The sequence below is a fragment of the Argiope bruennichi genome, chromosome X2 (genome assembly GCF_947563725.1).
Source record: "Argiope bruennichi chromosome X2, qqArgBrue1.1, whole genome shotgun sequence".
Lineage (NCBI taxonomy): Eukaryota > Metazoa > Arthropoda > Arachnida > Araneae > Araneidae > Argiope > Argiope bruennichi.
The window spans coordinates 50,431,885-50,459,088 of NC_079163.1; the positions used below are offsets into that span (position 1 = coordinate 50,431,885).

The window sequence follows — 27,204 nt, forward strand, 5'->3', positions numbered from 1 at the left end:
TATTCGATGAAGCTGCATTAACTTGAACTGAAGATTTTATTGTACTAGTAAAATAATATAAATAAAACAATTCATACAATTAATTAGAATATGCTTAATGAATGTAATTAAATTCTTTTTATTTCGTCATACTTTGAAGGTATTTGTAAGATATCAAGAATATATATGCGTTGCTGATATCAGGAACAATTCTATTAATTAATTCGCTCTTGATTACGTTTTTTTTAAACTCGTCTGAAAACTTTTCGCGTTGCCTTAGAAATGAAAGACGCATCGATGAGTGATGTAAAATACAGGCTTAAAGATTAAACAGATTTTACAGAAATTCAAGTGAAAATATTTTTTAAGGCTGACAAATATTAGAAACATTGGAAAAATTCGCCTTAAATTGTTTTACGAGCCATAAATATTCACACTATTCCATCTGTGCTCAAATTTTACAAATTAAGAAGTGCTATTTAAGATGAAAATTGGAATATATCAACACATTTTAAGACATCTTCTAATTAATCATAAGTTAATAAAAAAGGAACTGTACCTCGTTCACGGATGACACTTGAAGCTTAAAAAACAATGGAGTATAAATATGAGCTGCGACAGGAATCATGAAGCAGTATGAAATGTTGATTAGCCAGTACTGGATGCCAAATTGATACGATTCAGCTGGAACTCCAAGTAACGTAATGGCAGAAACGAATGTAGCCAGCACAGACAATGCCACAGGTATGATTTTCATGTTTTTCCCACCGAATAGGAATTCTTTGGTTGTATTGTGTTTAGAGCCAGTAATTGCATAGAAAACACCTATTCCTGCAGAAACACTTAGCATAGCTACACAAACAGCATAATCCGCTGTATCAAACCGTTTATTCATCTCCTTTTCTGACATGGTTGAATGTGTTTAATATCTATATAAAGAGAAGAAAATTATAAAAAAGAGGTTAGGTTTGTAATAGATTTCTGATAATTAATTGTCTTTATTTGGATAAATCTTTGTAATAAAAGAATACGAGGAGATCTTCTTTTTAATTTTTCTAATCTTTTTTCTTTATGATCTTTTTAAAAATACTGCATAAGTTGTTTTTTTATCAATTAATCGATAACAGGATTTTCGTTTGTTAATTTAATAATACAAACTTAATATAAAATAAATTTACTGTTGTGACTTATTATCGAGTCACCACTTTATTACGATCTCCTCGACAATAATTTGTTAGGGTATCTTTTACCATTAATGCACCGTTTATCTTTTACTCTATAAAAGGTTAAAAGGTTGTTTGTGATACATGTAACCATATTTGAGGAACAGAATTTCCCATCAATACGAAATTAGATGGTTACAGATCAAAATATATGATAAATCATTTAATTTCATTCCACAATCTGCTGATGATAATTTTCAATCTGATTGCGATTAGGGAATTTGGGTATTAACCTAAGCTAAGTAAACTCTTCTTTATGGTCCTGAAACCCGTCCAGTATAATACCATTTCTATAGTAAGAGGTATTATCCAGCTGAAACCAGTCATTGTCACTGAGGTAAATAATCAACATAGCAGAATGTACTAATAAGTATGATAAATAGCTATGCTTCATTATAAAGTCTTATCCAGACATTTACAAACAAGAAAGAAGCAAAGCACATGCCTAGAAAACATTCTCCAAATCATAACATTGCCTGCGACAGCTTGATGTGTTATAGCAATGCATCTGGAGTTCATACTTACCAGTTGTTACGGTCCAATCGGTCATCTGCATGTCACGGTAAAAAATGTGAATTATGGTAATGCATTGTACAATATTTGTGAATTTGAGGCATTTAATCTTGTTAAATGCAGACATCACCTGTGTTTAAATTGGCCTGTTTCCATATTCTATACAATGCATTGAAAAGTAAGCATTGCGTTCAGAGATTCTTTGAGACGACATTTGATTACTATTTGCTCAAATTTGCTATACTTTTATAGTTTCGTTGTTTGAAAATTTCTCCCAAGCTATTACTAATCGGTTACGATCACATGTTGCAAGATGAGACGAAAATTATTGCGTTCAGTTCACTCTCTCGGTGTTTTTATTACAATTGTCCTTGAATATTACAGATTCAGCTCTTCTACAATCAGCTCACGTTTCAAGTTTGATATCGCAATTCCATTTTCATGTATTCATAAGGAATTCACCTCTACTACTGTCTCAGGAACTAAGATTTCTTTATACTTGCGAAGTGATGAGACACTATAGTTGATTTGTGGAAAATTGTCAGGTGATCACAAGAAAGTGGCCTTTATAGCATACTTCCAAAGGGATGTATAATAAGTCAAATACCAATGCAAAATTCTAAAGTAACATAAGTTGCAGATACTGGTGCTAAAATTTAAATAATTTTGCAATTTTTTTTTCATTTTATTAATAATAAATTTTTTTTGCGTGTAATAATATGTAAACAGAATATAATACAATACATATATATATTATTAAACAAAATAAACGAAATGCTTCTGGACATTGCTTACTTTTTAAATTCTACTTGATCTGCTTACTTCTTGTCGCTTACAATATATTAAGTACGAAAATGCAGCATACGAAATTTTTCACATGCATGGGATTGTGGGTCTACTAAGAATCCTAAATAGAGAAAAATATATAAACAAATTTCTTTTTAATTCTATGAAATGTAAAATAAGAATAGATTATCTTGTACAAAGTATAACAGAGCACAATATGATTTTTAAGAAACAGTTTCACTATAAATTATCCCGTTTAAGGATCTTAAAATATCTTAACCATAATTTGTAAAGAATTTTGTATCAAATCAAATTCTAAATTAAACTGAATGAAATAACAATATGAAATATGCATAATATTAAACGGTCTTTTATGTGTGTGTCTCATGACAGATTAACTACCTAAATTAGTATTTTTTTCATATTGTAATTAATTCAAATCTCATTGAAAAATATGAGCACTTTATTTCTGTATTGATTTAATGGGGCATTTTTATATAACTTTTATAACACAATAAAGCACAAAAAGAACTTTAGAATTGTTAATGAAAAAAGATTTTGAAGTATCTTCGTTTTACGTATTTATGAAATAACACTTTGATGGAAATTTCAAAATATTTTCGAAAGAAATGTTACGACAATTTTATTCTTGCTAAAATGTTATCTTGAAACAACTAACAGCTAATTAACACTTTTGATACCTTTTTAAATACAATAATTATAACAGACCTTTGTTATTTTGCAATTTGAAACATTCACGGTTTTAGCACCTACCCTTCAAATAGTCATACTTACATACTTTTCATATTCTCTTTGCTTGCATTTCAGTTAGTAAAAAAATGAAATCGATCATTTTATTCAATATTTAGCATACAGTTTCACATGGTATAATATTCAAAAAGATCTAATAGAACTCAAATTATTAATTGTATTAAAAACTCAGATATCGGTGAAGATATATTGATATAAAGTCTTAATAAATATGTATTTATTTCGAATAAAAAGATTCAGATTTCTTTTTCCAATAACAGATGCAAAAATACTGAATGTCTGTATAGAAAAAAATTCAGGCGTTAAAATTTAGTATTTATTATAATTTTTTACCTTTAGAAAAAAGAGTGATTATCCTTTAAAAAAAGAACTTTCATCCACCAATCCTTATCTTATTCGTCCATTCATCTCGTATCAGAACAAAAAATATAAATTCCTTATAGCCCCATCTAGCTGTTCACCAAGGGGCTATAGAGAATTTCCTGCCTAATGTAAGTAAGCTCCAGTAAATTTAGAATGTGAGCGCAAATGCCATATGCATTGACCCGATTTCCATAAAGCCCTAGGCAAGAGGTTCTTTTTGGCAAAATCTTCCAATTTTCTAGCAGTCTTTCCGCATTTTCAGTTGTATTTTCTTTGGCGCAGCCCTAGCGCTTCCATTATTTCTTTTAAACATACATTAAAATACGTATATCTTCCAAAAGATGCAGATTACCATAAGATGCCAAGTGTGGCATAAAATGAGAATATGAACAGTAATTTTTTTAGAACTGAAATTATAGAAAAAAATTTCTTTTGATTTTTAGTACTTAACTCACTTTTTAATAAAATGAATAAATTATGAATAGATTTTTAAATAATTACTTCTTTAATTTTTTTTATATATACTACTAAAGATAGAATCTGAATTTATGTGACAATTGGACGTTATGAGATTTAGAAAAATATTTGGAAACAATTAATTACCTTCGGGCGACTGGCATAGTTGCTGGAATTCTTTAGAATCTAAATAGGTTACGCGTTTGAGAAACTAAAGAAATAGAACAAAATTCCTAAGCATTATGACATAAAATAATGTGGAATTTTTTACTTTTTATGTTCAATGAAAAATAATAGCGCGAAAATTAAATGACCTAACAATAATATATTTTCTAGCTGGATGTGATCCTCAACTGTGTAGTGACAGTAAAGATTGTTTCTTTGCTTTTACTGCAAAATCTGTAGAAGTAGAAGTTATAAATAATTCATTAAACGTGATGGTTAGAAAAACAAAGGAAAAAACGTTATGAACCGAATCGTGTTCGTTCTTGCATATGAAACGAATGAATTACCATTTCGTCGGGGCATATAAAATGCTGAAATCTAATGATAAAAATAATCCAAACTTCTTACTTTTTTTAAAACGTTTCTTAACGCTATTTGAAATCAGATGAAAAAATAGAAATATCGCATTAAATTACTTTTTATACCCAAGAAACAATGTTTATGGGATTTTTCAATAAAATTATAATCTTATTTGCGAATAATGCAGAGATTTTCAGCAGTTAAATAAATAACAGCTAAATTAGAGATGAATGAAACAAAGAATGAAGCTATATAAAGCCACAGAAATATACAATACAAGTGCACAATACTTAATATACAAAACAAAAAATACATTTTTATTATTGAAAGGAAATGAAATTTCCTCTATTTAAATTGTAAGTTAAAAACAGGTATCACAAATAGCTTCGAGCATTTTTAACATATTTATTCTCTATAAAAAGTAAACAAGTCAGATGCTACGGTCTTGATGGAAACACGAGATTGTCTTTCATATAATGAAACAACATTACTAAGGCCACGATGAGTGGAAAGTAGGGTTACAATTTTGGAATCGGTTGAGAGTTCCAGGTCCAAAACCCGTTTTCACCCAAGAACCAATGTATACGAGAGTCTGCCTCACGCTAAATCCAACGGGCCAAATGCCTCTCTGTTGGTGGAAAAAAGGCGTGTTTCGTGTGGAAAGAGGTGTGTTTTGTGCTCGCTATCTGACGCAGTTGAAAATTACGAAGTTCATTCCAAAATAGTCTTTGAGATATTTCGCAACTGAACAGAAATATAACTAAGCTAAATCGGCATTATTCATAAAATTACTAAGGCAAAATGCTAGGTGAAGGTGTAGCAGACAAATATTCGAAGATAGAGAGCTAGTTCTGCACTAAAACAAAAATCAATTCATGCTCTCATGATGCATAGCTAATAAGCAACTTCAGTTTTTCAGAAGACTCTTTAATGCATTCTGTCGGAAGAAAAAGGCATTACGACACGTAAGACAGTGATATGCAGCCTTAAATTAGATACTGGTTGATCTCAACGCTTACATTTGCCTTGCCAGGGTTATTAATATAAATTATCTACGCTTTTAGCAATTAACTCTTTAGATTCGAGAGTTTCCTTTGGGCATAGTTTTAAAATGTGCATCAGTTTAATGTCTCATGGTTTCTTCTGTAAAAAAATAAATAAATAAACTTATAAAATTATAATAGGTCAGATACAAACTTTTCGATAAAACAAATTTCTATTAAAGTATTTGTAGGGTCTGGAAGAACTAAATTCAACCCTAATAGTTGATAAATAATTATATATTTCATTAGTTTTTCAACAGCAAATTGTTAAAATCTCACTTTTTCTTACTTCGGAGATGAAATAAAACCACTTAAAAGGACTTTCACTACCATGAGTAGTTCTTTTTGGTTACCATTTTAAACCATAGCTGCAAGCAATTGAAAATATTATGAGCTTTTGATAAAGATTAGCAGTTAGAAAGAAGAAAATTCCTCTAACATGTAAATGAGTAAAATAATCAGTAGCAAGTAATGTAAGAATCCAGGATTATCTTTAATTCGTGCACTTTTCAACATGGTCGAATAAGTCGCATGCATACGATTTGTGTCATTCCCTTATAACGTGGCTTACTATAATTTAAGAAGAAAAATTAGAAAAAAAATATAACTAACATCCTAATTTAAGTTTAAAATTTTCAGTAAACTGAGTTCATCTCTAATTTTTTGAATTGTGAAATTTATTAAGTCACGAAAAAAGAAATGGCCTTAGTTTATCCAATTTCAGTATTATCACCAATTGGTCAAGGAAACTGCAACTAAGAGTGACTTTATTACTTTCCAAAACCAGACAAAAATTAATATTATTATATAAAAAGTTTTAATCTTTCTTTGCTATGTAAAATCATACCTAGTTAGAAAAAAAAAAAAAAACATATTACTCTAACCGGCTACATGCTAGTTTCAAGTATAATGGATGATTAAGTTCGAAATTTTATCCTTCTTTCAAGAAGACTGGCATAAAATAAGTCATGGTTTCCACCACCTTACAATGAGTGGTCCTTTTTACAATAGGGAAATGTGTTATCAATTGCAAAATTCGTTACCTTCAGGAGTCTTGTGATCTAGTGAAAATTTTGGCTATAGGCTCTTAAGAGTGTGGGTAAGCAACCTGATTCCACTAAAGGCTCGTATTGAATATGGACACAGAGAATATTAAATATATTGTGGGTAAAAATTATTTTGTGAAACAAAAAAAAAGGCCCAAGTGTCATTCATTGACAAAGGGACAAAATTACCATATCTGTTCACATATAGGCATTAGGATATTTAAAAACGGCACCGACGCATTTAATAGTTTTTTTTTCATATTGCTTTGCTTTAAATCAGAGGTTCCCAAACTTTTTTTCTCGTGTACCACTTTCAAAGTTTTACTATTTTCGGTAGACCCCCTGCTGCTACATTTCTACTGTATTCTCAAAACTCCTAAAAAATATCACCCTAAATTGGGGGTGTTAAGAAGAAAATAAAAGTAGCACATTTTCAGTTTCAAAAAAGTAGCACAGTGCAAGTCGCATTTCATCCCTTTGCAGGTCTAAACAAGCATCCCGGACGAGCGGGCGCACGGGCGGCACTTTGGAAGTCTCGACATGTGGTGTACACTTGTACTATTATCTATTGTTCTATTTAATTCTGTGTTTGAACTGAGTCTCGAATATTTCTGAGTACCTACCTAGTGAATGATGCTACCTACCTACTTTGATAGGTAAATCCAAGCCAAAATTTTTGTTCTTTATTATGAAAACCAGAAAATTTTTCGTGGACCCCCACTTACAACTTGTGAACCCCTGTTTTCTTTTCACGTCTACGTGGACCCCCGTGTGGTCTCCTATGGACCCCTGAGGGTCCACCTGGACCACTTTGGGAACCTATGCTTTAAATTAACCGTTGTTGCCGATTAAAAATGAATAAATTAGTTGCGTATAGTATAATGTATATAAAACTATAGTTAAGAATCAATGATGCAAATTCTTATTTAAAGTCAATGATGAAAATATCACGATTCCAAATTATTTAACTATTTCAAAATTTCATGTTTTTAATTATGATTAATTTATGATCACATTAAAAACATTTTAAATTAAATTTGCATTCTTTAAATTTTGCCGCCACCGCAACATTTTATGCGCTCTAATAACTATAATGTTTGCAACATAAAGAATAATAATGAAAGTTACTAACCTGCCATAAGTGTTATATAAAATAGATATTAGTATGTGGTTTGACGAATTTGTCCAAAAAAACTCTCAGAAAATATGACTATATGCAGTTAAAACTTTCGATAGACAATAACTTCATATAAGGATAAAGTACTTATTTCCTGAAATCGTGCTTTTTGGTTTCAGTGAATACTTATACAATTGTTGAATGCATAAACAACTATTCCTAAAAGCAGATAATGGTACATTCTTGATTCGCACGCAAGTAAATGTAATCTGAATAAAATTCCTTACAACTATTAATTAAAATCTGAAAGACGCGTTGTTGTAAAATGCTGAGTAATACCTAAATGCAATCAGGAGTCAATCTCAATACGGTCAGGAGTCAATCAATACGGACTCAGGAGTCAATCAGTGCAGTCAATTTTTTTGAAAATGAATTCCTCATAAGTGCTCCTTCATTATTAAAACTTTCAGTTGTCAATGCACCGAAGTTGCAATCTTTTAAGCAGATTTACCGGTTTATACTGATTACGGAATAAAAAAAAAATTAAAAAAAGTATTCATATGTCAACGAACTATGAGCCACATGAAGTTTATGTTTTGCTATTTTATTGCTGTTGATTTTTTACAATGCTCATACCATTTTACCCTCTGAGAATACTTTTTATGTTGTTCATTAAAATAAACCTGTTTCCCCGAACAATCTTGCAAGTTTGGATGAATTCGAAGAGTTAATCTGTGAGGCAAATATGCGCATTTCCATTGAGGCACGACAAAGGTGACTGCAACATTTTATTCTTTATATGCACAATCTGTACGGAATGAACGGCAAATATTTATAATTATTATGTAATTGCAACGGTTGCTACCAAAAATAATTTATAGCCTTTATCTTGAGTCCGCACTGCGATTATAGCTTACAGTGCTAACTGTCAATAACATTTAAAATTAATTTTGAAACTTCTGAGTAGGAATTTTAGGATTTTCAAAATAATTATACCCCTTACTATTTCTTATTTTTATCCCATTTGACAAGTTATTTTAATTTAAAATGAGGATATAGTTTGTGGTACATTTTGAAAGTTGTTTATTTTGTTACTTATTAACAGAACCTTTCTTCCTCATTGTTACAAAATTTGGAAATTTTTACAATTATTTTTGTAAAGATTATTATATCTCACTTTATACTTTCTCGCATGTAAGGTATACAAGGAAAAAATATTGTAATAGTCAAAAAAATTCAAACTTGAATTTTATGAATCACCACGTTTCAGACCTCCTTGAGACTGAAAAGCACATATTTGGCACTATGCCTGTCTGTCTGAACGCAATAACTCAATGCTTTGAGTTAGGTGGATAAAATTCGGTACATGGGCCTTCGACCAAATTTATAGATTTGAAATTTGAAGGAAATCTACTCACGGGAAATCACTTTGTCTGGCTGTTCGAGTAAAAGTGAATAAAACGAAAAGAGCTAAGTAGATAAAATTTGGTAGACAGGTTTAGCATCTAAAATACATATTCTTTCAGACCGCCTTGAGACCGAAAAGCACATATTTGGCACTATACCTATCTGTCTGAACACAATAACTCAATGCTTTCAGTTAGATGGATAAAATTTGGTACATGGGCCTTTGACCAAATTTATAGATTTAAAATTTGAAGGAAATCTACTCACGGGAAATCCCTTTCTCTGGCTGTTCGAGTACAAGTAACAAACGAAGAGAGCTAAGTAGATAAAATTTGGTAGGCAGGTTTAGCATCTAAAATATAGATTCTTATAAAAATTTTAACAGAATCTGTCAAACGGTTGACTGTCTGTCAGTCTGTACTTTCGCATGCACGTAAAAGCAATAATTAATAAGCCCAAACTTAAATTAGTGAAATTCGATATGTAATCTAGCGACAACAATTATATTCCGCCTCAAATTTTGGTGTCAGTTGGAAGGTAAAAAGACGTCCAAAATACATACTAGCCTAATAGACTCAGCAAAAATGCTAAATTCATGCGAAAGGTCTAGATTTCCTAACTAACTTTCACCAATGCCATATTAGGTATTCTCGGCCTTACATAAGGTATAAAATTTTACTCCGGGGGAGAATGAAAAAAATTGCTTGAAATCTGAGAAATAGAAATATTGCTATCTGAAAAATAGATAAAGCTCTGGTAAATTAACAAGCTTAGAAATTGTTTGGAAAATAATAAGCGTATATTATATTTGAAAAAAATCCGGCGTTGAACTCAATTTTTTAAAATATTAAAAACTTTTCAGAAGATTATTCTATTAAATGAAATATATATGGAAAATTAATTCATACAGTACCAGAATTCTTAGATTAAAAGCAAATAATCATTTGACAAAACATTTTCCACAAATTAGGATTAAACATTAGATGAAATTCATTGGAATCTGAATCATCAATCAATAAGAGAAAATATTTTTTATGCAACAATGATATGATTAAAAGCTAATTTAAAATTACGCTTAAGCATATTTACGCTTTCCAATCTGTGTGTTAAAATCATGCATTTGTTCATTGATAGGAACGGTTATGATTTACTTTAGTGATCTGTGCATATCTAAAAAAATGAAATTTCTGAGAAAATAATTTACAGAATTGTGTTAGTTTAATTTTGAAAATGAAAAATTTTTGATATCATTTCTCTTTAAAATTTTGGTAATTGAGATCGATTAAAAACTCCGAAGCCGTTATAGCACAGAATATCTAATAATTTTATCTAAATAATTTTTTTCAACATATTTAATATATATTTTAATGTTTCATAGATATATGTTTGCGCATAATATTCTACAGACAGCAGTAATCATCTGCTGTCAATTAATTTGCATTTAATTGGAATTAGTTCAACTTGGCGCTTGATTTTTTAGTATTGAAGGGAAATCATATTATTTTTATCATGAGTTTTGAACGGCAAGTTTTGAAGAAATCAGTAATATATAAAAACATTTTATTTTGCGTTACTTTTGTCATTCGATATCAATATTTACTGGAAATTATGTATTTGAGATGTGTATAAAATGAGACGATTTTCATCAAAAAGGACTAACAAAAAAAGCATACTTTTTTAAGACAAAATATTGATGGAATTATTTATGACTGCTAATATAAGTGAATATGAAACATCAATAAAAAAAACAGCAGGGAAACATTAATAAAAACTGTCAGTAGGAAAAGATCACAGTTAGATAAGTCCTTGATTAAACAAGTTTATCCACATAGAAAAAGAGAAGGAACCGTCAAACTATGTGTCTCGAGGTCGGAAAGAAAGTAATAAGTTACTGAATGTAAGTTTCAAAGAAAAAGCATATATCATAAAAAAATCTAGTTTAAAGCCAAGAAGACAGAATGTCGATTCCACAATCTTTAGACCCACGATTTCCAATATTTTAACCATACGTCTGTTGCAGTTTAGCCATGGTTGGCTCTTGCGCCATTAAAACTCATATCCAACCAACCAATCCACAATATTAGAGTCTCTTTTCTAGAATCTGTCTAATCACCAAGAGACAGTGCGTCAGAATATTTGTTTCTATTTTTACAGTTAAGAAACTTATAATAATGAGAATCTGAAATCGTATTAGGATGTGAGTACAAAATTTAAACCAACTCCCACTTAATTATAACATACATTTTTGTTCCATTCCTCTTGGAAGCCATTTGACCACGGTTCTCATTTCCACTGTACACAGTGAATTTTGATGGAATCTGTTTTCGAATTTCTGCTTTCCGGTACTGAAGGAAAGGCTTTGCTATCAAATCATCATTCAACTATTAAGTTCAAAACTACAAGATTCGTTATCTATAACAGTATGCCCTATTAAAAGGGAAAGTTATTCTCACAAATCAATCCACCAATTAAATTAGACACTTAAAGTTTTTATTTTTGACAATATATTAGCGGCGAAAGATATCTATTCAGATAGTTATATAAATGTAATTTGCAGTCTTAATTGAATGATAAATGATATAACTGGAAAGCAATAAAGTTAAATATATTTTTTGATAGAAACCTTTGAATGCAAGGTAGCTTAACATTAGAAATATTTTTTGAAGAAACTTCAGTATGGTATGGAATAGAGAAAGACCTCTCAAAGCAACAAAATATTCTCATAAAATTTCTCAGTAATCAAAAAATAAATAAATAAAATAATATCGCACCACAAGAACAATAACATCAGAATCAGGATATTCGACAGGAAGGAAGTTTTGATTTTACATCCTTTAAAATTTGAATTGTGGAAATTTTAGTTGATGATTCGGTAATAAAGCTATTACAGCTGATATTTATCAATATATAATGTATTTATTTAATACCAATTAAGAACCAACGGGTGTGGTCTCCCTGAAACTGTCTCGCACACTCACTAATAAAGACGTTAGCCACTTTGTTGCAACTTAAAATTTGTTCATCTCAGCTAAAACCGTGAACGACATGAACGCACAGGATTTTGTTTTCTGAGTCTAGTTCACGAGTATTTTTTGCTTTGTTGTATAGTGAAAAATTGAATATGTATTTTGGAAACTTTTTTCAAGCAGTTTGAAGTCAAGATGTGACCCAAAACTACAATTTTACTAACAATATCACTCTAAATTTCATTTATCGACGTTACTGCGTCTTCGATTCATCGCGTTTATATATATGCGATTGTAGAAACTGACATGCGATCAATTAGTAGACGGATGTAGTTCAAAATATAAAATAGACTTTTCAATTTAGATGCTAAAACTGTGCACAAAATGTTATGTAGCTATCTTTTTGCTTTTGAAGCTAACGCATTCACTTATTCTCAGACAGACAGATAAATCTCCTATTGAGGGAATTCGTTCAAAATTTGGCAAGAATCTATAAATTTGGTGTAAAGGCTACATACCAAAGTTCATTCATCTATCTCATAGCATATTTGAATCATCATGTACAAGAATGGATAGATAGACATGAAAACATAATTCAAAAATTTAATTTTCGGACCCAAGAGATCTGAGACGTGAAAATTTGTCAAAATTTTGAATGCGAATTTCATGGCGATTATAATACTTCCTCTTCCCTTTCTTCGTATGGGAGAAAATAAAAAGGAATTGGAGGTGTTTTTTTTTAATGAGGTGAGTCATTTTTTACATAAAAACGTTTCAAATAGCATTATGTTAATTTTATTGGTAAGATAATTTAGCTGAAAATTAATAACTTTCATCATTACACAAATATAATTCAAAATCAAAAAACAATTATTTTTATTGAAGGCATTCTTTTATCCAGAAAATCATTGAATACAAAAGGTATAAGTGCTATTTGTTTCAATATGTAATTCATTTAAAATGCTCGAACTCCTTCGACTTTATTTTTGTATATTTAATTCCAGAAGCATAGATGCATTGGAAAAATTGCAAAAGAAAAAAAAAAATATGCATGGAATTGTCAAGAGAGCTGATGCAATTGATTTATCTTCCTGAAATTATGGACATACGAGATTTAGATAAACTTGACATCTGCGATAAAGAATCTTTCAATATTCTGAAGAAAACACAAGAAATTATTTTAATTTCAAAAATAGTGGACTAATTACTGAATAGCAGCATAAAAGGAAAGATGCGATAACAAGTATGAAGTTTCGTCATTTCTAATACTGATCCTAATTTTTACATGGCCTGTTAAATTTTTATAGAACAATCGATGTGAAGATAGTATATCAAGATAAAATTGGGTAAATACAGTGTCTTATGGCATTCAAAATGTTTCTTAAAAAAACAAATCATGCTATCTGCAGACCAAAGAAATAAAGATAATTGAAGCATATTCGTTTCGTTTATAGATAAGTATTAAATTTTGGAAATGTAAAATATCTAAATGCAGATGACTCTCCTTTTTTTAATTTAATATGAAAAAACCGTGGAAAAATCCCTAAGAAATCACGACGAATACATTTCTACAACATTGACCCCTCCAGCGTTCTAGGAGACGTTAGTAAAAGAATTCTTTATCAAAACTAGTTCGGTCTCCGTCGGTAGTATTTGGGATCCTTTTTCTTAACATTATGAAAATATTTATTTTGGCCATCTTGAAAATGCTCCGCATTCCTAGAATAAGACGTAACTCCATACTTAATGGCTTGCAAAACTTTAATGCATGGCATAAGTATGTTTTCAGTTAATCGGAAAGAACATAGAATTAATTTTTATGGGCATTAAAGCGCAATTAGATAAGCGGGTATTTTAAGAATTCATTTTTAGAATATATGTGCAATTTTAAATTGGTGTTACTTTCGCACCTGAAATACGATGTAAATTTTAACAGCAGTATTTTTACCTCTTCTTGTTTTACAATATTATTTATTGTTTTTTGCAGTACGTTTTAAGATCTAAAATGCTGTATAAATTGATTTTTTTTTTCAAATTTGAGGATTCGGCTGCATGTTAAATATGAGCCTCTTTCCAATATCATTTTTATGCGAATGAATTCCATACACCCAAGTCTAGATCTTATCTATACTTAATTGGATTGTTACGTGGAGTTGTCGACAAATTGGCAATAGCCAAATTATTGTACAATTTTGGGCATATTTTAGATAATGTAGCTGTTAAAATATAATAAATTTTAAGCTGATACTGACAGCAGATGCAAAGTTCTAGTTTGGTGTTGTAAAATGTATTTGATATGAAGTTTCGGGAGGCTCAAAATTTGCATGTTGTTGCACTTTAAAATTAAGAATTCTATTCCTAACAGATAATAATTTTACTTCGAAAAAAATTGTCATTAAAAAAAACCAAGTATTAAATCTGTGAAATACGAGATTTAATTTTAAAATCACAATACAAAACGTTGCTTATATTTATATTTCTTATGCTATCACTTTGGTAACATCAGTTGGTTGCATGTCATCTTTCATATTTTATTGTAAAAATACCTATAATAAAATATCATAATCCTTTGTTTCATTATGAAATATGAACTTGTTTCATTTTTATTATCAAAGTTTAGGCAAATATAAAAATATTTTTTAAATAAATATCTATTTTTTTTCTTTTATATTCATCTATTATCATTATAAATTTTAACGGTTGATATCTCCCTAAACAATTTATCATATTCTGTGCATCATTTATCGAAGTATAGAATCTAAGTATTTTGATTATTCTCGACCAGTATTTGATAATTCGAAAATTTGATAAAGGAAACAAATCATGAAAATCACTCAGGCAAGGAGGATTTGATGAAAATTGGTTCAGTCGATATATGAAGTCGTAGATCGTAGTTTAACGATGCATAAATTAGCATAGATACACAATTTTGCTTATTTCATATGCGTAAATAATCAAGTTTGTCTGTAATTTTTCTCAGCATTTTATTCGTTAATTCTTCTTGAAATTTCCGGGCTTATACATTAGTTTTTTTTTTTCATTATTCACATATAAAGAGGTAATTTTTCAGTATTTTCAATTATCTTTTTCAATATTTATAAATAAATTAGTTTTATAATTGTTTCTAATCCTATGTTAAATATCATGTAAGATCATCTCATAGACCGACATAGTAATTGAAATACGGAAAAAAAAACTATTTCCGCTTGATAGAAACATTAGAATTTGACAGCAATAATATTCTAATCAAGGAATCCAAAGAAAATGCAATGGAGAATGCATTGATGAATGAAATTTTAAAATATTGTTCGTATTTGAATGCAAATGTATCCCCCGACTACCAATTTTTAGAAGAATTCTCCTCAGTAGAATTTTAACCTCATGGTATGTAACACTGCAATCACATTTATTTCTTTGTAATATGCATATTAATTTTTCTTGAAGACAATAGCAAGAGTGAATGCAGAATATGTTGTGAATATGAAGAGAATGTTTTTTTTTATTATTAATCAAATGTATACGTTGACTTTTATTTATTTATTGTTTTTCCTAGTTTTATTCTGTATTTAAAACATTGAGTAACGAATCAAAAATGAAATTTCTTATTTCGAAATTATTTCGCCATTTCACTTATTAAGACATCTAACTTGGAGACATTTCACTTCCTCTTTTATCTTGCTTTTTCCTTATTACGCTATTTCCTGTGGAAATTCATTCTAGTTTCCTATCTCATCCCTTATTATGAGATTTTCTTCGAAACAAACGCAATTCAAGAGGCGAGTGCAGGGTTTGCTAGTTTTTATAATGCAGTTTTATGATCCCTCCCCTTTCCGATTTAAGTATTAAGTATATTTTATTTGTTTGTTTTTCTAAAAAATGTTAAGTAATATTTTCTTTGAATTTATAAACTAACCTCTTTCTGGATATGGACACTTTTTAGAGTGAAAGTTGTTCTTCAAAGATTTGAAGCAAAATAGAATTGCACAAATATTTAATTAATTAATTTGATTTTAATTAACAGAGGAACAAGATAGAGAATGATAATAATTAGTAGAAATTTGTGAAAGAATAAATGTATGGGATATGATTAAGACGCCCCACATATAGACTATAAAAACATTTTTCTGTTGTTAGTAGAAAACATATCTGGTTGCTTTAGTATTGAAGTGAACTCAATTTGGTTTCAAAAAATTGTTTTCAGCAATAAAATACGAACTAAAATTTTCTTCAATGAAATATATGTGTATTATGTATATTTATGTACATATGTCAATGAATTTATGTACATAGATGAGCAAAACAACTTTCAGTGGCTCATATGTTTCTTAGAAAAATATCCAACTTTCTGAAACGATGTAGTTCATTTCCGAAGTTAGACAGAACAGTTTTCAAGATAATATTTATAAAGAATGAGGCAATAAAGATAAGTTTGAAAAAATACGACAGAGAATTTTCTGCAAGAAATTGCTACAATTGTCCGTTATCACTGTAAATATTGCCGCATTTTTGCTTCTTTGATAGATATAAGCTTAAACTTATGACACACGTACACACTCCTTTTGTTATTTGAAAAGGTCGATCTCACTTAATTATTTCTTTATGTATGCTTTTACGGACAGACTTTACACCAACCTGGTATATCCTTCGAAAATTGTCCAATCTATAATTTCTTTTTGCATGGTGGACGGAGCAAGAAATTGCATGGCATAAGCTCAGCCCTGCTGATATGCATACAATATTATATTTATGTTTATATCTGAATGGCGGATGATCGTAAAAATCGACCCATGTTAAATTCCTTATTGTAAAATAGTGAATGGAAGTCATTCGGAATTACATTATAACTGCATACTACCTTATGATATTGTATTGTTCTTGGGTCGTCATATATAGTTGTGGATGAATGCAATAGACATTTACAATTAGAACTATACATATTATTCAAAACAAATATAATAGAGAGGAAATATATTTTGATTAACGATTTATTACGATGCAATTAATCTTGATTTTTTTTGAAAAATATATAAAATTAAAAAACTACAAACTGCAAAAACAATTTTAAAACTATAGGATACTAAAAATTTATGAAAAGGTAACAGAATATGCTATCACTTGATAAAACAAGTAAATATCTTTTAATGACATAAAAACGAAAAACTAATTTCCTAAATTTTCTTAGAAAAAATGTATTATTTAAAATCTTGTTTTCTTTCATTATTAACGGTAGTAAAAAAATTATATAAAATAACAAGTTGGTAAAAAAATTATTAAATTTTAGCAACAAAATTTTGATTTTTTCCTTTCAAAACTAATTATTAATTTTTAATGCACATTTTATATCTTTATGACAACTGTCTTAAAATTCTTTTTATAAAGTGTATTAAAATATTTTATTTTGTTGTTGTCATAATTCATGAAAACTTTGGAAAAAATTTCATTATCTTTGAAATGCTTTTCATTAATAAGCAGATAGATTAAATAAATTTATAATAAAATCAATGAATATTATCTTTTAACATTAAAATAAGCTTATTGAAAAACAAAATGCTTTGATAAATTGTTATTTAACTTTTATACTTACTTTGGAAGATAATGATCAATCCATTGAATTGACTTTATCAATTCCTAACCTGATACGGAATTGCTGTTCATTCAGAGGGACCATCAGACCGAACACCCGTGCTATCAAATTAATCATGAAAATCTGAAACAAATGAAAAATGCCTCGTGCTTAAAATATAGTTCTGTGAATGAAAATCAACAGAGCGCGACCACCATTGACATTGACAAAAGTTTGTTGACATTGATAGTGGTTTATTGAAAAGACAAACAAAACTAGAGAAATGATTCCGGAAAATAATTATTATTTTCAGTCAAGCAAGAAAAACAATTTATATTCAATTATAATTTTATATGAAAGAAATCAATACGGGATTTAATTGGCTGAAATAGTTAAAATTAGTTTTTAAAATTTCATTCCCTCCTAAAATAGGAATATTTTTTCTGATTATTTCAAATGCCTTATTATTATTTAATTATCATTACTATAAAAATCAAATATTAGTTATTATTTTATTGTTTGATTAACTGTTATAACTTTGAACCGTCTATAACCTTCAAAACAGCTTCATATGTTTAAATAATATGTTAAATTTATTATATTTTCTTTTTGAATCTTTTTAAACGCTAAAAAAATAATTTAATATTTTAAAAACAATTATAAAAATATTTGAATGAAATTTTTAAATATAATTACGATAAATAGTTTAAATATAATCTTCATATAGCTACTTTTATACACTAGCGTTATTGATTCGGTACAAGAAAAAGCGCGGAATTTTTTTATTCGGTACCTTCACCGATTATTATTTCAGAAGGTCATGCATGAGGTTATTGACATTTCTGAAAACTACTTGCTAGGCATCCAAACAAGATGTCCTTTACCTAGATATTAGTGAAAGCTTCTGTATGAGGCCCCAAGGAAATTTCGAGCTATTTGCTTTCTCTCTCTTTGAGTCCATTGTTATCTCAGACATACCGAATCTTTACAATACTTTAAAAAGCTTACATTTTGACCATTCTGCATATATCAAGAAGTTCTAAAAATGCACTTTACGAAGAAATATTGAATGTTACATCATTAAAGAGATTGAAATTAATTTTTATCTGAAAATATAAGTAAATAGCCACACTATTTGCAACTCCGCCTGTTTCTTTGTTTGTTTTTGTTTTGCCGGAAAATGCAGAAAAAAAATTATATTTAAGAATTTTCTAATTCTCATAATCAGTACCTTAATAGCTTTTAGAACCTGTTAATTAAAAATAACCAATTATTTACTACTTTGAAGCTTTGGGATAAAGGCAATTTTAGTTCCTCTGTTTGGCTGAAGATAGTGCAATAAAAGCTAACTAATTTATCAAGTAGAATGGAATCTTATTCATTGAACTCAAGCTAAAAAACAGTAATAAAGGAGACAGATGATATGCCAACTGGACGCATTAAAAATTTTTAAAAGTGCTAAAAATATGAGACAAAATTAGGTCAAAAAGTTTAAGCAAATGCAACAATTTTAAATGAAAGAAATGAATGAAAAATTACTGCACGTACATAGTAAAATTTTTGATTTTTTTAAAGCAATTTAACAATAAAATAAGCAAATGAGCAAACGCGAGTTCATTATATATGTGATTAAACAATAGAACTTTGAGTTTTAATACTTCGACAAAAAAAGAAAATGATAAAAATTAGGCTTAAATTAACATCAAAAAAACTTTTAAAAACGGGAGAAAATAGTAGAATTATAAAACTAATGTCTCTATAAATTAATTTTTTTTAAATTTTAAGATGAAATAAAAATATTTTTGTGAGGTGATTTGTTCAGAAATTATCGTAGAAAAAACGTATAAATTTTCAGTTCTTATTTCAACGTCTTTAATGTTTAGAAACGTTTCATCAGAACAGCTAATCTTTCTTGATACTAAGAAACATGTGTTCCAAATTTCGTTCGACTCTGTTAAGGGATGTGGAATATGTGGAATAATATAAGGTTCAAACAAACAAATAAATCTTCTTTAAGTTTTAAACATATAGATCATATACAATTACAACTCATTTTAACGAATGTAAGCATTGCCTAAAATATTTAATAAAAATCAATTTATGGTATAAATATAGTTTGATACATAATAAACTAGTCGTTAGAATCTTTTCTAATGTTTCAACTTCTAATAAGACAATTTCAAATTTTTGCGCTTTTGTGTGTGTCAAAATATCCTGCCTTCTCACATAGAATTTCTTCCTCATATTATAGGAATCCTCAGGAATCATTACTATAGATTCCTGAAATTTTATGAAAATGTACATTTATTTTCAAATTTTTATTCGTTACATTTTCCCAGATTTTTCAAAATATTATGGTTGAGCTCAAATTAGAGTTTCCTGATAAAACTAACGGAAAAGTCTTTCAATGCTATATAACTTTCTGTTGAATAAAATATTTTAGTCAACAGAAAGTCTAGTGGCAGTCTAATGTTGTAAAACGTTATTCTTTGTTCAAATTTCAATGATAACTTGTCTGGTACGTGCTTACCTGAAGGTCAAAGAACATCTACAGTTGCTAATGGGGTGGCAATACATATGCTTTTCCAGTATCATCATTAATTTTTTTCCTTATTAAAATAATTACTTGAAGCGTATCGCCATTTGCTGCTATTATAAGACTAATACCTCTAGGAATCTATTTTTATTTTTCACGAAAAACCAATCGGCTAGCTTTAAAGTTCACCAATCTTTAAATGTCGGCAATAGCTATTGCAACAACAATGCAATTTAAAATAGGTTTTAGACAAAAGCCATTATTATAATCGGATAACATTACATCTAATTGTTCCCTTATACACTTCACTTGTTTAACTAATAATTCGGTACATTACCACACAGCACCAAAACTTTTACGATCATTTAGCAACAATACATCTGGTTTTGTTTTAAATTGATAATTGACTTTGACATGCACATCACCAATTAATTTTGCAATTGTTGTTTGGTAACCAGCTATTACAATAATCGGATAATATATAAATCTTCACTTATATACTTCGCTTGTTTAGCTAATCGTTCAGTTTACGTTACCATAAAGTATCAAAACTTTTTCTGCAATACATTAATAGAACATTTGATATTGCATTTTGACATTGAAAAGAACATCACTGTTAATTCTGTAACTACTTTATAAAAGATCCATTAAAAACAAATAATACTTCTGGATTAACAGGGAATTAATTAATTCCAAACGCACTCACCTAAAGGTGGAAGCTACAATAGTAATCTACTAATCCGCTTTCACTTTCTCTGGATTATAACGAGAAACCAGCGACAACTAAACGTCTCTGACAGCTAAGAGCATTTAACGAACTGCATGTTTGACCTACTGCCACTGGCGATCAAAAAGCGTGTAGTTTCAGCTTTCTGCGGCTTCATTTTTTTTTACGTAACAGGTTTTTCAGCGCACGGACTAAATATTGCACCACTTTGATTTACAGATTTTTAGGGCTATTGATTTCCATTCAATCATCTCTACACATATTTAACTAGATCATTGTGTTATTTACTGATAGCGTCTGGTCATCAATTGTGAATCAAGATCATGAACCTTTGCCTAAAATCCAATCTCGGCTGAATCTGTGTCAGTAGAAACAATTTCGTGAGTTTATGTTTCTAATTCTTTTTTAAACACAGTCAAGTACATTGTACTCAACTATAAACAAACAAATAATCTGATTTCAGATTCCTGAAAGCCATAAAATAGTTTCCCAGACTCTTCCGGGTTCGTTGTGGCCTGCTTACCATTAAACTAATTTATTTGGGGAAAAATATCTGATGATCTACTCCTCTTTTAGATACAAATATGAAGCACATTAACCTCTTTTGATAAAATGATGAATGAAATATTATTCGTTAAATAAAAAAAAAATATCAAAACTTTAACTTTTGATGTTATGAAATTATTCGTTTTGATTTTAATTTTTCAGAATAAAAATTTTTACTATAAAGACGTATGATGACCTTAATACATTTATAAAATGTAAAAACTAACATTATAAGTCCTTTTGGAATGTATTACTATTTAATATTTAAATTACTTCTTGAATGTATTATGAATGATTTTATGGCCGTTGAAGGTATTTCGAGCATGATCTCATCTAGCTGTACCATTCTGAATCATATTTCTAATTTTTTTTCGATATGATCTCGGGAAAAATACTGAAAACTATGAACAAAATATTTCCATCTACATAAATTACAGATTGATAGTAAAAATAAAAATTTAATCCCAATGTTATTAAATATAATCTATTTTTATATTTCAAATAGATTATATTTAAGTTTATTTCTATATTAAGCTTTATTTTTAGTTTATATCTATATTAAGCCCACTAGAGATTACTGATATAGAATACTCTCATTTGCTGCAAAACTGTCTTATAAAATATGTTCTTAAATTTTGAATATTCGTTAGCGAATGATAGAGCACATAAATTTTTAATCACTTTCACTCTAATGAACGAAGATCACAAGGGAATGAAAATATTTTAGTTCAAATTTTGCGTAATCTTATTAAGCATTTATGTCTTGAGTAATTTGTTGAAATTCTACTGCTTTTCAATCAAGTTAAGCATTTACAGCTGTAATAAAATTTCTTTTGTTCGTTACATATTTGCTACAAGTCTAGAACCTCAAAATATTTGTATTTAACTCTGCAATTTATTATGTTATAAACAGAAAATAACAACTTGGGTTTTTAATGGTAGACCTTTTCAAATATGGCATATCCAAAATGATAATAATAATAATAATAATATTCGACCATTGAAACTTCATGAAATTAAGGCTTCTGAATTAACCAAGGCAATTTATCAGAACAAAAACCGATCAACAATACTTACTTCATATTTATAATACTCATTCTTCCTTTTTCTGTTTTATTACTCAGTTGCAATGTTGTAATTATTTCTATTTTGAAAATCCATTTAAACTTCTACAGAAGATTATTTCTATAATACAGAAAGAGAGCACAAGATTTGTACGAGCTTTTATACCTGGCATTCTTCTCTTTCCGTACGAATGTACACTTCCTCATATTTCCTACTTTGTGACAAACTCGGGAAATAAATTAATTTCGCATTCTGGTGCAATAAGCCCATAAGAGTTACCTTTTTAAAAAGAATAGCTATATAATTGTGCAGGAAGGAATATTAATAGAAAACTTTTTTTATTTTATCAACAACAGCGAAAAAAAAATTGTTAGTAATGACAGTTATAAATTTTATTTGAGCCAATTTACATAAGCAGGCTTATGTTTCCTACTATTTAATTTACAAAAATTAATGAGCTCATTTATGATTGAAATTAAGAAATAATGTTGGCTCTTCTCATTTGCAATATCACGGCTATTTGCATTAAGTAATTATTGAGCACATTATAAGAAAATTTTACAGTTTCCATCTTTGAGAATTTTTCTTTGCTAAAAAGAATTCAAAACGTTATTGGAAAGGCTTTTCTGATTGAATTTTTAAATAAAATTATGCTATTTATTCTTTGAATTTACTTTGCAAACATGTATAAAATAATAACTTTAAACTACGAAGTCAAACTGAAACTGTAAATGCGGCACATGAAAAAACTGGAAGAGTCCAATTTTTATTGAGCCCTTCAAACATATCAAGATCGATGCATGGGCTATACCAAAAATCATATATTTTCGTATGTTTCGTCGGGGTATCATTTGCTTCCCTAGAAAACATTTACATAAATAAATAAATGCATAAACTTCCATCAGTTTTATTTGATACCTCCAATCTGTGCTAAGATATAAGATTTCAACTAAATTTTTAAGACATTTGAGAGTCTTAAAGACCGATGATGCAACATATTTTCAGAAAAGTTACCACATCTATAGAAAAATAACCATCATAAATATGCTTGATATAATTTCAGACAACTCTTTATAGTTATAACAACTCTTTATAGTTATAAAACTGCAGAATTGTAAATGTATATTCACGCTCTTGATGTATCAAGCTCAATTTGAAAATCTTTTACAATAAATAAAAAACGCCATTCGCTTGCTTCCATTAGCTGCACATGTACTAAATATGTTACCTTCAATGTATGAAAGTCAACAGTCAATAAAATGTCAAGGTATTTTATATAATGAATAAATGGTCGGCAATGTATGAAATGATAAACATTTCCTAGGCATTACACTGTCTTTGCCAAAGAGCATGAATAAGATTGTATTCGATAGTGAATTAAACCAACCTGATAATGGCATGCTTGCCAATGAGCTTTATGTTTTTGCCACGTTTTTTGTGTGTTTAAACGAAAGCACTAATGCATAGGTATGCACAAAATGTCATCAAAAACGTTCTACCTTCTGTGGCTATGCTAATAAAGATGATGGAACTGATATTTTGTGTATCCTTTATTTCTAAACTAAAAAATTGCTTAAATAATAATGTTATTATGAACTTTTTATTATATACTGCCAAAATAGTATTGGCTGTTGTATAGAACGTCTTTTCTCCATGTCCATCCAACTGTTAGAATAATCGTAAAGATTATAGTCGCAGGGGCATGGAGAGGTGTTATGTATAGAACGTCTAGGTTTTATATATAAAGTATAGAAAAGTGTATAATAATTTACATATTTCCTACATTGCTAAAAAACGCCTAGCATTCTGTAAAGTGCTTAGGTATTCCATTGAATGTGGGTTTAACACATTAGAGCTCTCAATTACGTTTCAAAGTAATAAACATAACTTTGCATATGCGAGGCCGAAAACAAGAAACTTTTGGAAATAACTTCATTTTTTTTCTCCACGTGTGTCATCATTTGTACAAAGATAAGAAGTTCGATGATGAAGAGATGCGTCCATTCACATCGCGATACAAAAGGAAAAAAGTCAAAAGTTTTTCCATTTAGTGATTTTACTATGAGATTATGATAAGAATTTCTTTGACACGGGATAGATAAGAGAATCAAAAGTATTTTTGAAAGGATTCCTTAGGTGTTAGGGATTTTTATCCCTTCGTTCAGAGCGTGAGAAATAGCAATTATCATCAGTTTTCTAGAGCGCGCACCACGCATTAGAACCAATTAAAAAAAGTGGAATTTATATCAGGAAATAAGAGGACATTTTAGAATGACGGAACATCTACTAAAAATTAGAAATTAATTATGATTTAAACCAGATTTCTAAAAATATCATTACGCACACACACAGACACACACATATGTGTGTGTGTGTGTATAGTAGAAAAAAGTAAAGTAAAGTGTATTTATAGTAGAGCGACTATGCTGAATTTATTGAATTAAGGAAGTTAAAAAAAATAAAGGATATCGACCAAAATGTCTAATTAGAAAAATTTACACTATACCATAAAAAAGACACGGGAAAAAATTTCTTTGAGTTATCTGTAAAGTTAGCGGAGATACTGGTGATCAAAATTATGAACTTTTTGTGATTTGAAAAAGGGTTCTTTATAAAATTGAAAAATGTATCCTCCAATATTCTCATACAGTTTTTTCAATTTAAGATAAATTGCGAGAGTTTATTTTTCAATGAGCTACAATGCATATACTTTTCAATTTTAGCGAAACATTTTATATTTTTTATATTATTACTGTATATATATTATTAATTGATATAATAGAATTTGTAATAGTATAAATATTAATGTATATATACATTAAAAACAATTTATACATTATGTATTTTTATATTCAGTTAAATTAAGCTTTATTTATGAATAAATTTGAAAGTTTCGAAAAACATAATAAGATATTTCTTAACAAAATCATCCTTATCACTAAAGAAATAACGCTTAAAAATATGGTAGCCAAATTTGTATTTTCTTGGAGTGATAGCTCTCCATATTTGATATTAAATATTTATAGCTTAGGTCTAACAGATGACAATAGTTTTCTCGGTAAGAGAAAATATCAAGAAACGTCCAGCCCACACAGTGTTTTTAATTCAAATCTGAACTATTATTATTTATATATAACATTCAATGATTTTTTTAAAATTCCAAATGACGGTTGATACGATAGTAAATATAAAGAAATTTTTATGAAAGTTAAATGAAAAAAACAGAAATATGATATTCATATAAGAAATATCAATATCATCTGCGCACATTTTTTTTATTTTTTTATTTCTGACTTCTTGTCTTGAAGCACCAAAGTCTTTTAGAAATCAAATTACATCTCAAGATTATAATTTATTTAAAATTCATTTGAACCAGCGATAGATATATGATTGGAAAGTGTTTCGATAAATGTTTCTATAATGTAGTGTTTTTTTAATCGAAAATACATACCGATTTTGGCTAATTTTGAAAGTTTTTTTAGGTGATTTCAGGATACAATAAAGATTTCCAGTTTGCCAGAAGCCAGTTTAAAATTTAAAAGAAGTAGTCGACATCTACTAATAATAAATTAAAAATATCTTTTCATATGCTTAAAATATTGACAGATTTTGAGAGGTTTCATAAAAAACAGTAAGAACATAATATAAACTTACCTTTATTCATTAACAGAAATTATGAAGCCCGAAATTCGGCAATTCTGAGCATTTTCATTTGTAACTACAATATTGATCTGATTAAGAGATCAAATAAAACCATATATCGATTTTGAACTTTAAACAATTACTTTTAAGTTTCTGAAATGCTCCATTTTTCTTTAATGTGATGTAAAATCATAAAAATTTAGAATTTTAGAAATGCATATCTCATTGTTTTAAAAGAAAATAAAATTGCTTAAAATTTGAAAATTTGTTTATAAGCAACTTTTTTACGAAAATTTATAATATTTAATTATTCCTGTTCCACAAATAGCAATATCATATTGTTTAATCTATACTCGGATAGTTAAAGTTTCAATAAGTTTACCTTTTTAAATAGAGAAAGTGATATTCCTCAATTTCTATTTAAAAATGAAAATAAAAAATTAATTTATATATATTTTAGTACCTTATAGAATATTTGTCGAATAAACTTTTCAATCTATACTTTCATCAAATTATCATTAATTTTTTGCCATATAAAAGTTTTAACTGATTATTGATTTCTAATTCAGTTGTCTTTAAAATAGTGTTGAAGATATAATTGGGGGAATTCTTTAGCGGTAACATTTTAAGCGCATTCTTATAACAGAAAGTGCAATGTATGGACTCAGTAGTATACTTTCAATCGAATCAAATCTGTGGGAGTAATATAGTAAACAAGCATTGAAATCTTTACAAAAGTAAGAAATGAAAAAAATTAATTCAAAATTCAATAAACAATTCAAAAATATATCTTGAAATTAAAAAAAAAAGTTAAAAAAATTACTTCGCAGCATATTATTGAATAAAAGTATGAATGTAATGCTAACCTTCAAAACATACAATTTCGCCTGTTGGGTTAGAATATGGAAAGACTGAAGAGTATGAAGTGGA

At 28.6% G+C, this 27,204-nt stretch overlaps 1 protein-coding gene across 6 annotated transcripts in view; it reads right to left on the reverse strand.

Moving 5' to 3' along the window:
- Window positions 1–27,204, reverse strand: part of LOC129960102 (sodium-coupled monocarboxylate transporter 2-like) — a 64,346-nt gene that overhangs the window by 19,627 nt on the left and 17,515 nt on the right. For 3 of the 6 annotated variants that reach the window (XM_056073225.1, XM_056073221.1, XM_056073219.1), the window contains exons 2-4: window positions 17,780–17,902; window positions 2,511–2,622; window positions 539–908 (exon numbers count right to left, since the gene is read on the reverse strand). In XM_056073225.1, the coding sequence (XP_055929200.1) occupies window positions 539–889 (351 nt within the window). In that variant the 5' untranslated portion in view covers window positions 890–908; window positions 2,511–2,622; window positions 17,780–17,902. Of the gene's footprint in view, window positions 1–538; window positions 909–2,510; window positions 2,623–4,238; window positions 4,258–17,779; window positions 17,903–21,000; window positions 21,137–22,644; window positions 22,664–27,204 lie in introns of those variants that run through there. The other 3 variants (XM_056073223.1, XM_056073220.1, XM_056073224.1) reach the window with 3 other exon arrangements.